Raw genomic sequence first — 13,552 nt, forward strand, 5'->3', positions numbered from 1 at the left:
TCTTGTGGATGTTTAACGTAAGGCCCATGCTTTCGTACGCCTCGGTGTAGGTGTTGACGATGGCTTGGAGTTCGGCTTCCGAGTGTGCGCAGACACAAGCGTTGTCCGCATACTGTAGTTCGACGACAGAGGATGGGACGACCTTGGATCTACACTGGAGGCGACGCAGGTTGAACAGGTTCCCATTTGTTCTATAGTTTAGTTCCACTCCAGCTTGCTGGAGCATTGCAGTAAGGAAGATCGAGAAGAGCATTGGTGTGATGACGCAGCCCTGCTTGACCCCGGTCCGAGCGTGGATTGGGTCTGTGGTAGATCCGCTGGTCAGGATCACGGATTGCATGTCGTCGTGGAGCAGGCGGAGGATGGTGACAAACTTTTGGGGGCAGCCGAAACGGAGGAGGGCGCTCCATAGTCTCTCACGGTTGACAGTTTCAAAGGCCTTTGTGAGGTCAAAGAAAGCCATGTACAAGATTTGGTGCTGTTCCCTGCATTTCTTTTGTAGTTGTCGCACGGTGAAGATCATGTCTGTTGCACCCCTTAGTGGACGGAATCCTCACTGTGACTCCGGGAGGAGCTCTTCAGTCACAGGGAGAAGACGGTTGAGGAGGATTCTAGCAATTACTTTCCCAGTGGCCGATAGCAGGGAGATTCCTCTATAGTTACTGCAGTCGGAATTCTCCCCTTTTTTGAAGATGGAAACGATTACGGCATCTCGGATCTCCCGGCATGCTCGTCTCCTTCCAGATAAGAGAGATGAGGTCATGCATTCGTGCCAATAGTGCTTCACCGCCATGCTTTAGTGCCTCAGCGGGGATTCCATCCGCTCCCGTTGCCTTGTTCTTGAGCTGCCAGGTGGCCTTTTCTACCTCGTGCAGGGCTGGGGTTTTACTGAGATGGTGGTGGGTCGCATGCTGCGGGATGGAGTCGAAGACACTCGAGTCAAAGACAGAGTCTCGATTGAGGAGATCTCTGAAGTACTCCTTCCAGCGGGTCCTGACTGCCTCGGTGCCCTTAATGAGTGTCTCCCTGTTCTTGGCCAGCAGTGGGGTGGGGCCTTGGGCCGTAGGTGGACTTGACTGCGGTGAAGAATCCTCGCACGTCATGGCTGTCGGCCAGCTACTGAATCTCCTGTGCTTTCTCCACCCACCATCTTCTTTAGGTCACAGGTTTTTTTGTTGGACCTCGGCCTTCAGCCGTCTGTACAGCTGCTTTGCTGCTCCCGCGAGGGTTGTTGCTTTAGGTTCAGAAATGCCTTGCGCTTGCGGCTTATTAGCTCCTGGATCTCCTGGTCATTCTCATCAAACCAGTCCTGGTGTTTCCTGGTTGAGTGACCGAGCGTCTCTTCGCAGGCGCTGGTTATGGAGGCCTTGAGGGCAGACCAGGTGCTGTGGGCACTCTGCCTCTCGGGGTCATCAAGGCACGCCAGGTAAGTAGTGAGGTATTGGCTGTATAGGGCTTTCTTAACTGGGTCTTTGAGTGCCCCGCCGTTGATTTTTCTGCAGCATTGTTTCTGTTGCCGTCGCTGCTTTGGGGCTATATTAATGTTAATGACAGAGGGGATTAGACAGCGGTCCGTCCAGCAGTCGTCAGCTCCTGTCATAGGTGATAGGCACGTCCTTGCAATCCCTCGCTCGGATGATGACGTCGTCGAACAGGTGCCAGTGTTTGGAGTGAGGGTGTTGCCACGATGCCTTGTACTTGTCCCTCTGACAGAACAAGGTGTTGGTGATGAGAAGTTCATCTGGACATTTTGTCAGGAGTAGGGTACTGCTGGAGTTGGCTTTCCCTACCCCCTCTCTGCCAATCACGCCTCCCCAGAGGTATGTGTCCTTACCGACTCTGGCGTTGAAGTTTGTCGTCCGTAGGGCTTCGGGACAGGGATTGTTCGAGGCTGGAGTAGAATTCCTCTTTGGTCTCATCTGTTGTGTCGAGTATTGGGGCGTATGCGCTGATGACTGTGGCGCACTGGTTCCGGGATAGGGTGAGCCGGAGAGTCATAAAGCATTCACTTATACTGCAGGAGGAGTCTTTGAGGCGCCCCACCAGTTCATTCTTGATGGTGAAGCCGACTCCGTGGAGGCGGCGTTCTTCTGGTTTAACTTTCCAGAAGAAGGTGTAACCTCCACCTTGTTCTTTGAGCTGGCCTTCCCCTGCCCGCTGGGTCTTGCTTAGGGCGACAATCTCGATGTCGAAGCGTCTGAGCTCCTGGGCAACAATGGCGGTGCAACGTTATGGTCTGTCACTGTTGGGGTTGTCCGTGAGGGTCCTGACGTTCCAGGTCCAAAACTTCATTTTGAAGGATGGGAGATGCTTGTGCTGGAGTTCTTTTAACGTTGGGTGGCCGTTGCACACAGGCTACCACGGGCTTAGTAGAGAGAGGTCTTGGCCCAGTGGCAGGGGGGTATGAGACGACTGGAGACCAAGCTCTACTGTATGGGCCTAGTTGCCTACGGCGAGATGTGAGCCGTAAGCTCGGCACTGAGCAGTGCCTTCAGGAGAGGTAGTGAGGGACCCGAGGTGTGGAGGGTGAGGGTGGGAGTCACTGGGGACCTGCTCGCTTTTGTTGGCTGCACCACGCTCCATCTTCTTGGTGAGCCTTTCACAATATGGCGCTCGGGATGACAGCTCCCTCGGGAGCTCCGCTGACCATCTTCACCCATGGCCATCCAAGGCCCTCGTTCCTCCCCAATGTCAGGAAGAAGCTACGGCCGTTTGAACTCTGCGTCCCTTCAACCCACCTGAAGCCGGCGACTCAGCGTCCCTTCGGCCCGCTCGGCATCCCATCGGCCCACCTAGAACCAGCAACTCGGCATCCCTTCGGCCGACTGTAACTCGTGACACGTGGTGCGGGTAATGGCCGGGGTCTGCATTAAATTGAATCCGGTATTGTTCTTGTTGAACAGGTTGGGCCTGTACTCATTGGAGTTTAGAAGAATGAGGGGTGATCTTATTGAAACATATAAGATAATGAGGGGGCTCAACAAGATAGATGCAGAGAGGATGATTCCCCTTGTGCGGGAATCTAGAACTAGGGGACATAGTTTCAGAATAAGAGGTCGCCCATTTAAAACTGAGATGAGGAGGAATTTCTTCTCTGAGGGTTGTAAATCTGTGGAATTTGCTGCCCCAGAGAGCTGTTGAGGCTGGGTCACTGAATATATTTAAGGTGGAGATAGACAGATTTTTGAACGAAAAGGGAGTAAGGGTTATGGGGAGCGGGCTGGGAAGTGGAGCTGAGTCCATGATCAGATCAGCCTTGATCTTATTAAATGGCGGAGCAGGCTCGAGGAGCCAAATGGTCTACTCCTGCTCCTATTTCTTACGTTCCCACATACATTATATGTTTCCATCTCATTCTGGAATTTCTGAACTGCCGTCCGATTCCTCTGTCCCTGCAAGTTTTGCATCCTCTGCAGATTTAGCCAGCTTGTATTGGTTTTTTGAATCCAGGTCATTCGTGTAAATTAGAAACAGTAGTGTCCTAACACTAATTCCTGGGGCACTCCACTCAGTACTCTTCCACACTCTGACACAACTCTTGTCAAACACCTGATGTTTCCTACCCTTCAGCCGGCTACCCCAGTTTGCATGTACCAACAAAGTAAATAATCTAGGCCTGAACTGCTGCTCCTCGTCGAAGGGAGTCGAGGGTTATGGGGAGCAGGCAGGAAAGTGGAGTTGAGGCCAAGATCACATCAGCCATGATCTTATTGAATGGCAGATCAGGCTCGAGGGGCCAAATGACCTCCTCCTGCTCCTATTTCTTCTGTTCTTGTGCAAAGCCACTGTTTTAATAGTCAACTCCCTGTTCCATGTGTGTTCCTGTTTTTTTTTTGGTTTTCCTGTTTTCCAATTGTGTCGGTGGTTCTCCAGTAACTTCAACAAAACGAACAGCTGCTTTTCTTTCTTCTATTTAAATCCTGTCAAATTCATTTGTTTTTATATACCGATTTGTGAATATTTTTAGCCATTGAAGGTATCCAGTTAATTGATTTAGTTGTTTAGTGGTCCCCCTGTGCGTTGCACACATGTGAAGCCTGACACACTCTCAGGAAGTGTCACTGCAACACTCTGCCTACGGGAGCTAGTGCGCCTTACAGGAACCCCCACATATCAATCACACAGTGCTCTCTAACCCTACTAAATATGTAGAGCCTCATCCTAAATATGTAAAAATGTGTATATTTGTTGTTTTAAAACAAACGGCAATTAATAGTAATGGATTTGAATACACGTCCTTCGACATGACCTCTAAATCAGCTCCAGCTGGAATTCCCAAGGCAGCACGCTGAAGGAATTCCTGAATAACAAGGCATCGGGAGCGGATGGAATCCCCGCTGAGGCACTAAAGTATGGCGGAGAAGCACTATTGGCACGAATGCATGACCTCATCGCTCTCATCTGGAGGGAGGAGAGCATGCCGGGAGATCTCAGAGATGCAGTAATCGTGACCATCTTTAAAAAAAGGGGACAAGTCCAACTGCGGCAACTACAGAGGAATCTCCCTGTTATTAGCCACTGGGAAAGTCATCGCTAGAATTCTCCTTAACCGTCTTCTCCCTGTGGCTGAGGAGCTCCTCCCGGAGTCACAGTGCGGATTCCGTCCCCTACAGGGTACAGCGGACATGATCTTTACAGCGCGACATCCGCAAGAGATATGCAGGGAACAGCACCAACCCTGTGTCCGCCTTTGACCTTACAAAGGCCTTTGACACTGTCCTCAATATACCATCAAAACAAATAACAAGGAAACTCCCAAGGTAGCCTGTCACTCCTTAACTGGTGCTCTTGCAATGGTTGAATGAAGAGTGAAGTCCTGTCTCGGTGGAGACATGTGATTATGCTGTTTAAAGAAAATAAAACTCACTTTTGTTACAATGTACAGTGCCTCTGCATGCACATCAGACCAAGAGGCTAGGGAGGAGCAACTGCAGTGGCTGAAGAACATAAGAAATAGGAGCAGGAGTAGGCCATTTGGCCCTGCAAGCCTGCTCCGCCATTCAATAAGATCATGGCTGATCTTCTACCTCAACTCCACCTTCCCGCACTATCCCCATATCCCTTAATTCCCTTTGTTCCCAATAATTTATCGACCTCTGTCTTGAGTTTGTCCATGTGTTTCTAAATAATAAAGACTCCCTATCAAGTGTTTCAGAAATAATTATTCATATTTCATAACTTCTTTTCTAAAAATAGAAAAATATATTAAAATGTGCCCTCATTTTCAGAAGTGAGGTGCACCTGAGAGCTAATTGGATATTTATTTTTGGTACATATTTTTTTGTAATTTTTTTGTGACTTATGGTTATCATAGAATGTTCCAGCATAGAAATGGACCTTTTAGCTCATCGAGTCAGTCTTGGTGCTTTTCTGCACAGGAGCAATCCATTGTAAACCCATTCTCCTGTGTTCTCCCATACCCTTTAATACTTCCCAACTTCAAGCAAGCAGCTAATCTCCTTTTAAAAGAATTTCCAGACTCTGTTTCAACAACAATCGCGACAGAGAATTCCACATTCTAACCACCATCTGTGTAAAGACAGTCACCCCAAGAATTCTTTGTGTGAATACTTCAAATTGGTGTCCTCTCACCAACCAACATTTACCGTAGTCTAACCCATCGTAATTCTGGTCACCCCTTAACCTTCTAGGACACTCTCAAAGCCTCCCTGATAAAGTGCAACATCCCCACTGACACCTGGGAGTCCCTGGCCAAAGACTGCCCGAAGTGGAGGAAGTGCATCCGGGAGGGCGCTGAGCACCTCGAGTCTCGTTGCCGAGAGCATGCAGAAACCAAGCGCAGTCAGCAGAAAGAGCGTGCGGCAAACCTGTCCCACCCACCCCTTGCCCTCAGCGACTATCTGTCCCACCTGTGACAGGGACCGTGGCTCTCATATTGGACTGTTCAGCCACCTAAGGACTCATTTTTAGAGTGGAAGCAAGCCTTCCACGATTCCGAGGCACTGCCTATGAACTGAGGTTCCAGTGATCAGAACCCTGCTTCGTCACCTGACTGAATCTGTTATTGCTTCGCTGATTGTCTTTTTATCTTTGTGCTTTCAGACTGATTTACCCCATCCATCCATCCTTCAGGATTCTAGCCTTGGCCGAGCCCCCTGTGGTGGGCAGCAGTGCTCAGCAATGGCTGGGGTCGGAGCTGCTAACGATGTTCCTGTTTCACAGTGTAAGACCGCTCAGCATGAAAGAAGAGGTTGATGTCATTACTAAAATGGTGAGGATTGCCAGGGTTCAGAACCCTGCTGTTTCTGTTAGTTTGCGGCGTCGCAGCTCAGAAGTGTACTTTGTGTTTTTGTACATCGTGCTTTACTTGGGCTGAATAAGCCACACTCTGTTAAACAAACCATGCTCATTTGCTCAAATATGGGTAGGTAGGAATTACTATCAATCAAAAACTAGCAACCCCATCTGTCTCCTCAATACTTCCTAACCCTCGGCCATCCCACAACCCTGCCGTGCATTGTACTTTTCTTTAAAGCTTTTCATCAAACTTTATAAAGAGCTTTCATGAGAATCTTAGTTTTAAGTGTCAACACCCATATCTGTCTATTAATAATGTTATGTCTGGGTTGCATTCCTTGTCCGTCTCACTTCTCTATTGCCTTTGACTTACTGTGTCACACAGAAAAGTAGGAAGGGCTGAGGTTAGGACAGAGGCAGAGGTGAGTAAGGGCAGGGCAGGTATTGATGCTGTTTTGAAATAAACAGGCTTTGTGATGTCGAAGGTGTGGCCTCTTGCTTTGACGGAAACCGACCATCTTGAGTGCTTCTCGGCTTGAATCCAGGAAATCGTTGGACCAAAGCGACAGATGTAATTTGGTCCCCATTTCATGTCGTTCACTCGTTTCCTTATTTTTATCTAATACTTCGACAAAACTTAGACAATTGGGGATAAGAACATAAGAAATAGGAGCAGGAGTAGGCCATATGGCCCCTCGAGCCTGCTCTGCCATTTAATAAGATCATGGCTGATCCGATCATGGACTCAGCTCCACTTTCCTGCCCGTTCCCCATAACCCCTTATCATTTAAGAAACTGTCTATTTCTGTCTTAAATTTATTCAATGTCCCAGCTTCTACAACTCTCTGAGGCAGCAAATTCCACAGATTTACAACCCTCAGAGAAGAAGTTTCTCCTCATCTCTGTTTTAAATGGGCGGCCACTTATTCTAAGATCATGCCCTCTAGTTCTAGTCTCCCCCATCAGTGGAAACATCCTCTCTGCATCCACCTTGTCAAGCCCCCTCATAATCTTATACGTTTCGATAAGATCACCTCTCATTCTTCTGAATTCCAATGAGTAGAGGCCCAACCTACTCAACCTTTCCTCATAAGTCAACCCCCTCATCTCCGGAATCAACCTAGTGAACCTTCTCTAAACTGCCTCCAAAGCAGGTATATCCTTTCATAAATATGGAAACCAAAACTGCACGCAGTATTCCAGGTGTGGCCTCACCAATACCTTATATAGCTGTAACAAGACTACCCTGCTTTTATATTCCATCCTCTTTGCAATAAAGGCCAAGATACCATTGGCCTTCCTGATCACTTGCTATATACCTGCATACTATCCTTTTGTGTTTCATGCACAAGTATCCCCAGGTCCCGCTGTACTGTGGCACTTTGCAATCTTTCTCCATTTAAATAATAACTTGCTCTTTGATTTGTTCTGCCAAAGTGCATGACCTCACACTTTCCAACATTATACACCATCTGCCAAATTTTTGCCCACTCACTTAGCTTGTCTATGTCCTTTTGCAGATTTTTTGTGTCCTCCTCACACATTGTTTTCCTCCCATCTTTGTATCGTCAGTAAACTTGGCTACGTTACACTCAGTCCCTCCTTCCAAGTCGCTTATATAGATTGTAAATAGTTGGGGTCCCAGCACTGATCCCTGCGGCATCCCACTAGTTACTGGTTGCCAACCCGAGAATGACCCATTTATCCCGACTCTCAGTTTTCTGTTAGTTAGCCAATCCTCTATCCATGCTAATATATTACCCCCAACCCCGTGAACTTTTAGCTTGTGCAGTAACCTTTTATGTGGCACCTTGTCAAATGCCTTCTGAAAGTCCAAATGCACCACATCCACTGGTTCCCCTTTATCCACACTGTTCGTTGCATCCTCAAAGAACTCCAGCAAATTTGTCAAACGTGACTTCCCCTTCATAAATCCATGCTGACTCTGCCTGATCGAATTTTACTTTTCCAAATGTCCTGCTACTGCTTCTTTAATAATGCATCATAAGGGTTTCTCCGAGGACCAGGGAGATGCAAAGCCGAGGTGCTACAATGCCACCACTGGGTGTAACTACAGTGTGATGAGTTTACGTCGGCAATACCCATAATAAATGTGAACACAGGAATCTATAATGAGAAATGTTGACGCCAGAAGTGCAAGGAAATTCAGGAGTTCCTTGGGATGTGATCCCGGTAGTGCTTCCCAGTGCTAACCCCACGGAATCGTGTGGGTGAGTGAAGGGGCATCTAATTATGATGGGGCAGATCGGCTTAAGTGCCATTCTGCCACATCTGCACTGCCCAACTACCCCATGCACACAGGACCTTTAGTGTTCGTCCGCCTGTCTATGGGAAGATGGCTTGCCCAGGCTCCCATCAATGGCCAGGCTCCCCTTGGCCTGACTTAGGGAGTTCCTGCTCTTCATGGCAGATGGAAGTTCTGCCTCATACAAGTCAGCCAGCAAACCACCAGAAATAATGGGGACCCGGTGCTAACCGGGTCTCTGCCATCCTCCTATGAGTTCTGCCCCGCTTGCCATGGTTATAGCAGCAAACCGGCAGAACTCCCTGAGCAATATCAGGGCCAAGATTTTTGCAACATATTATAGATATATTTCAAGTTACTTAGATAATAACTTCTCAGTTAGAAACTGGGATAAAATAGATTAGAGCTGAAGTTGATATTTCAGTTGCAGTTAGTTACAGAATTCAAATGTAATGATAGAAATAAGAAAATAAGTTATTATTCGAAGAAGTGCAGGGGGAGTTCTCCCCGGTGCCCAGGCCAATATTTATACCTCAACCAAATTCTAAAAATAGCTTATCTGATCATTACTTCATTGCTGTTTGTGGGATCTCTTCAAGCGTACTTCATTGTCTGTAAAGTGTTTTGGGATGTCCTGAGGTTGTGAAAGGAGCTTTATAAATACAAGTTTGGAAAATTGTTGGTCATGTTGTATACCTTTGTCCCTGCAGATTCCACACGTCCCCAAAGATGCTGTTGCGCAATTATTGCGTTTTACTCACAAGCTTCGACAGACCAATGACCTGACAGTAAGTTAAACTTTGTAGGGCATGGGAGTTATAGCCAATATTTATCCCTCAATCAATATAACAAAAAAACAGATAATCTGGTCATTATCACATTGCTGATTGTGGGAGCTTGCTGTGCATAAATTGGCTGCCGCGTTTCCCACATTACAACAGTGACTACACTCCAAAAGTACTTAATTGGCTGTAAAGCGCTTTGGGACATCCAGTGGTTGTGAAAGGCACTATATAAATCCTTTTATTTTTCTTTCTTTCTCTCTCTCTCTCTCTCTCTTTCTTTCTCTCTTTCTTTCTTTGTCCTTCTTTCTCTCTCATCTTTCTGTCTTTCCTTTCCTTTCTTTCCTTTCTTTTTGCCTTCCTTTTTTTTCCTTTTTTCTTTTTCTTTAATATTTAATATTAATCGGAAAGCTGTACTTGATTGACTGTGGTATTTATAGAACAATTTTGTTAGCTATTACCAGCAATATAATTTGATAGCTTCCAAATTATATCCAATTTAGTGCACAATTAAATTGCCTTTTTTTTATATCAGTATAAAAATACTCACCACAAGGATTGGCTCCACACCAAAGTAATCACTCAGGAATTTCTCTTGGCAAATTGAGTGGGGAGAATTGTTAAAGTCTGCAGTTACTGTACAGTACTGACCACATGTAACTATGTTTGGAATTGGTAGTTTGAGGGTCATCATTGTTGTTCACACTGTAAAATGTAGCTTGTACATTGCACTGACGTCTTGTCAAGCCAGTGATACCATCCAGGGGTTCATGACGAGTTTCATCTAAATCCCATTGTACAATATGCAGTAACCTGGCACTATAGTTGCCAACTTTGATTTTGTGTGTATTCCTGGAGGTTTCATCACAAGACCTGCCTTGAACCGTCCCACCCCCGCACTCCTGTCAGAGGTCCATCCTCCAGGCACACACTGCCTTCCCGCGACAATTGGAAAACAAACAGACCCTTTGACACCCGATTGATTTAATCTTGACTGTTAGTGAAACAGCCTCTTCTTCCCCCATCTCCAATATTTTTATAATTAATAAATGGAAGTGTTCAGAGGGAAACGAACACTTTTTGAATGCCTTTTTGTTTTTTCTCCCGAGCTGCTCGCCATAGTGCCCTTATTAATTTGCAATTCCTGGAGACTCCAGGCTAACCCTGGAGGGTTGGCAACCCTACTTTGCACACAAATCATCATAAAATCAAAATGGGGTTCTAATTGTATGTTTGTAGATGTAGAATTTATCTAAATATAGTCATTAAAAATCTTGTGTCTATGCACAGTTCCTCTCTGTACCACTTGATTGCCAATTGCCACATTTTTGGCATACTTTTTGTGTCAGCTTTTTCCCTCAGTAACTATTTGTAATGTCCAAAATAGGGGGTTAATGCACACATTTCACAGTAACATGATTAAATTTATCCATTAAATTATTTTTTATGTCCTTTAATACTTTCAGTAAAGTTCTTGCCATGAGGGCCTAAAGCCTGGGGCTGGAGTTGGTATTTTCCCAGAGCTGTGATGCAGTGAGCTGAATGTAGACTGTGCAGTGAAAGATAAGCACTGTGCCCACTTTCCCAGGATGGGCCCTTTAGTCAGCTATACTGAGGAATATTTTGAGTCAGCTCAGCAATGGTGTACATTAACTGCCATCATCATTCGGTATATGGGTGTGTATTACCTTCTGACTAATATGTCTTCAGTGAGTTGAGTATTTCAGAGGGAGAGGCATTAGAGAGAAGGAGAAAGAGTGGGAACAGAATGCTTACATAATTAAAATCCATGGAATTACAAATATCATCATCATCATAGGCAGTCCCTCGGAATCGAGGAAGACTTGCTTCCACTCTTAAAATGAGTCCTTAGGTGGCTGAACAGTCCAATACGAGAGCCATAGTCTCTCTCACAGGTGGGACAGATAGTCGTTGAGGGAAAGGGAGGGTGGGACAGGTTTGCCGCATGCGCTTGGTTTCTGCGTGCTCTCGGCGATGACACTCGAGGTGCTCAGTACCCTCCCAGATGCACTTCCTCCACTTAGGGCGGTCTTTGGCCAGGGATTCCCAGGTGTTGGTGGGGATGTTGCACTTTATCAGGGAGGCTTTGAGGGTGTCCTTGTAACGTTTTCTCTGCCCACCTTTGGCTCGTTGGCCGTGAAGGAATTCTGAGTAGAGCGCTAGCTTTGGGAATCTCGTGTCTGGCATGCGGACAATATGGCCTGCCCAACGGAGCTGATCGAGTGTGGTCAGTGCTTCAATGCTGGGGATGTTGGCCTGGTCGAGGACACTCGTTGGTGCGCCTGTCCTCCCAGGGGATTTGTAGGATCTTGCGGTGACGTCGGTGGTGGTATTTCTCCAGTGATTTGAGGTGTCTACTGTACACGGTCCATGTCTCTGAGCCATACAGGAGGGCAGGTGTTACTACAGTCCTGTAGACCATGAGCTTGGTGGCAGTTTTGAGGGCCTGGTCTTCGAACACTCTTTTCCTCAGGTGGCCGAAGGCTGCACTGGCGCACTGGAGTAGGGGGTTGGATTTCGTCGTCAATGTCTGCTCTTGTCAGAGGGCTGGTGATACAGGAAAGGGAGGCAGAGATGCAAACCTCCAGACCACTCTTGTCCCACCCTTCCCCCTCTAAGCCTTTTCCTTTTGCTGAGACTTCTGGTGAGTGTAGACTCCTTCTGAAAGAAAGAGAACTTGAGAAGTTTCAGAGAGTTGAGAAAATTCCCAGTAATGGGATTACCTGCTCGTTCATTGTCTCCGAGAGTTTGGCTGAGAGAACGAGGAATTTCCCCCAGTCCTGCCTGAGTTAGCGGCATTTGTTTTTCTGCCTCTCCCAGGAGCTAACAGGAAGTGAGTAGAACACCGTATGAGGGTGGGCTTGATGGGCATGGTGATTTTTCTTTCTTGCCCTTTTCGTATGGAGGTAAGCTTCCAAAAGTTCTTTCAAGAGAGTGCTGTGTGTTCACCCACCCTTCATAGTTTTGCAACGAAGTCCACGCTTGAAGGAACTTTGTCTGACTTGTGCGAAGAGATAATTTCTCAGTCTGGATTGTTTTCCAGAGCAATTTGGTTGCAGCAATTAAAAGATCCGGAGGTGAAGTGGAAAGTACTGCATTTCAGAACAGGGATAAAGATCTGGCATTTACAAAGCACCTCATCTTGTCAGCAATGGCTCTCTCGCTGCTTGAGTCAGAAGGTTGTGGGTTCAAGTCCCACTCTAGAGACTTGGACACAGAATCCAAGCTGACACTTCAATGCAGCACTGAGGGAGTGCAATGCTATCGAAGATGCGTCTTTCAAATGAAATGTTATGCTAAGGCTTTGCTGCCCTCTCAGGTGGACATAAAGGCTCCCATGGCACTATTTCGAAGAAGAGCAGGGGAATTATCCCCAGTGTCCTGGCCAATATTTATCCCTTAACCAACATATCTAAAACAGATTATCTGGTCATTATCACATTGCTGTTTGTGAGAGCTTGCTGTGCGCAAATTGGCTGCCGTGTTTCCCACATTATTAACAGTGACTACACTCCAAAAAAGTACTTCATTGGCCTTAAAGCGCTTTGGGATATCCTGAGGTCATGAATGACACTATATAAATGCAAGTTCTTTATGCCCTCACAACGCTCCAAAGTGCTTCACTTTTGAAGTGATGTCATTGTTTTACAGAAATGTCATTGCAACATAATCTCAGATCACAATTGTTGTTCAATATGTATTTTCTGTAGTCTTCTTTGATTTTAAAGTAATGTTTGAAAGTTTTGAGAGGAGAAGTGGCTGCTAATAATGGACCCTTTGTTTTCTTTGTCCTTTCAGGCACAATCTCTGGCTTCATCACTTTCCACGCGCCAGTTACTCCGAATCTGCAGCCGGTTTTCGCAGTATCCAGAGGAAAGCCTGCATCATGCTGTAAATAAGGCCTGTCTCTCCAGGTAGCTTGCTATTTTGCTCTCTCTGCCTGTTACCCGGCAACTCCAGCTTCCAGCCACTTTAGAAGTTGTTATCAAATATTCTTAGTATTACACCTTTTCAGCCTCACTAAAGTAGTGATGGACAGATTTTCATTTTACACGGCCTGGGCAGAACCCAGAGAGGAATGCTGTGAGCAGGGGCAACAGAATGGCATGCAGTGGGAGGCAATGGAGCTAATTTAAACGGAGGAGTCCATTCGGGGACCCCGTGTTCCACTCTGCACAATGCCCAGGAGGTACAGGTGACATTCTACTGATGCGTTTAGATGATC

At 46.6% G+C, this 13,552-nt stretch overlaps 1 protein-coding gene across 2 annotated transcripts in view; it reads left to right on the top strand.

Annotated features, from left to right (window-relative positions):
• vwa8 (von Willebrand factor A domain containing 8) overlaps nt 1-13,552 on the top strand; it is a 463,584-nt gene that overhangs the window by 175,686 nt on the left and 274,346 nt on the right. For both annotated transcript variants that reach the window (XR_011595909.1, XM_070894160.1), the window contains exons 15-17: nt 6,064-6,232; nt 9,235-9,312; nt 13,126-13,241. Coding sequence is in view for 1 of the 2 variants with exons in the window: in XM_070894160.1 (XP_070750261.1) it covers nt 6,064-6,232; nt 9,235-9,312; nt 13,126-13,241 (363 nt within the window). In the remaining variant the exon portion in view is untranslated. The remainder of the gene's footprint in view (nt 1-6,063; nt 6,233-9,234; nt 9,313-13,125; nt 13,242-13,552) is intronic.

Source organism: Pristiophorus japonicus, chromosome 11 (assembly GCF_044704955.1).
Source record: "Pristiophorus japonicus isolate sPriJap1 chromosome 11, sPriJap1.hap1, whole genome shotgun sequence".
Classification (NCBI taxonomy): domain Eukaryota; kingdom Metazoa; phylum Chordata; class Chondrichthyes; family Pristiophoridae; genus Pristiophorus; species Pristiophorus japonicus.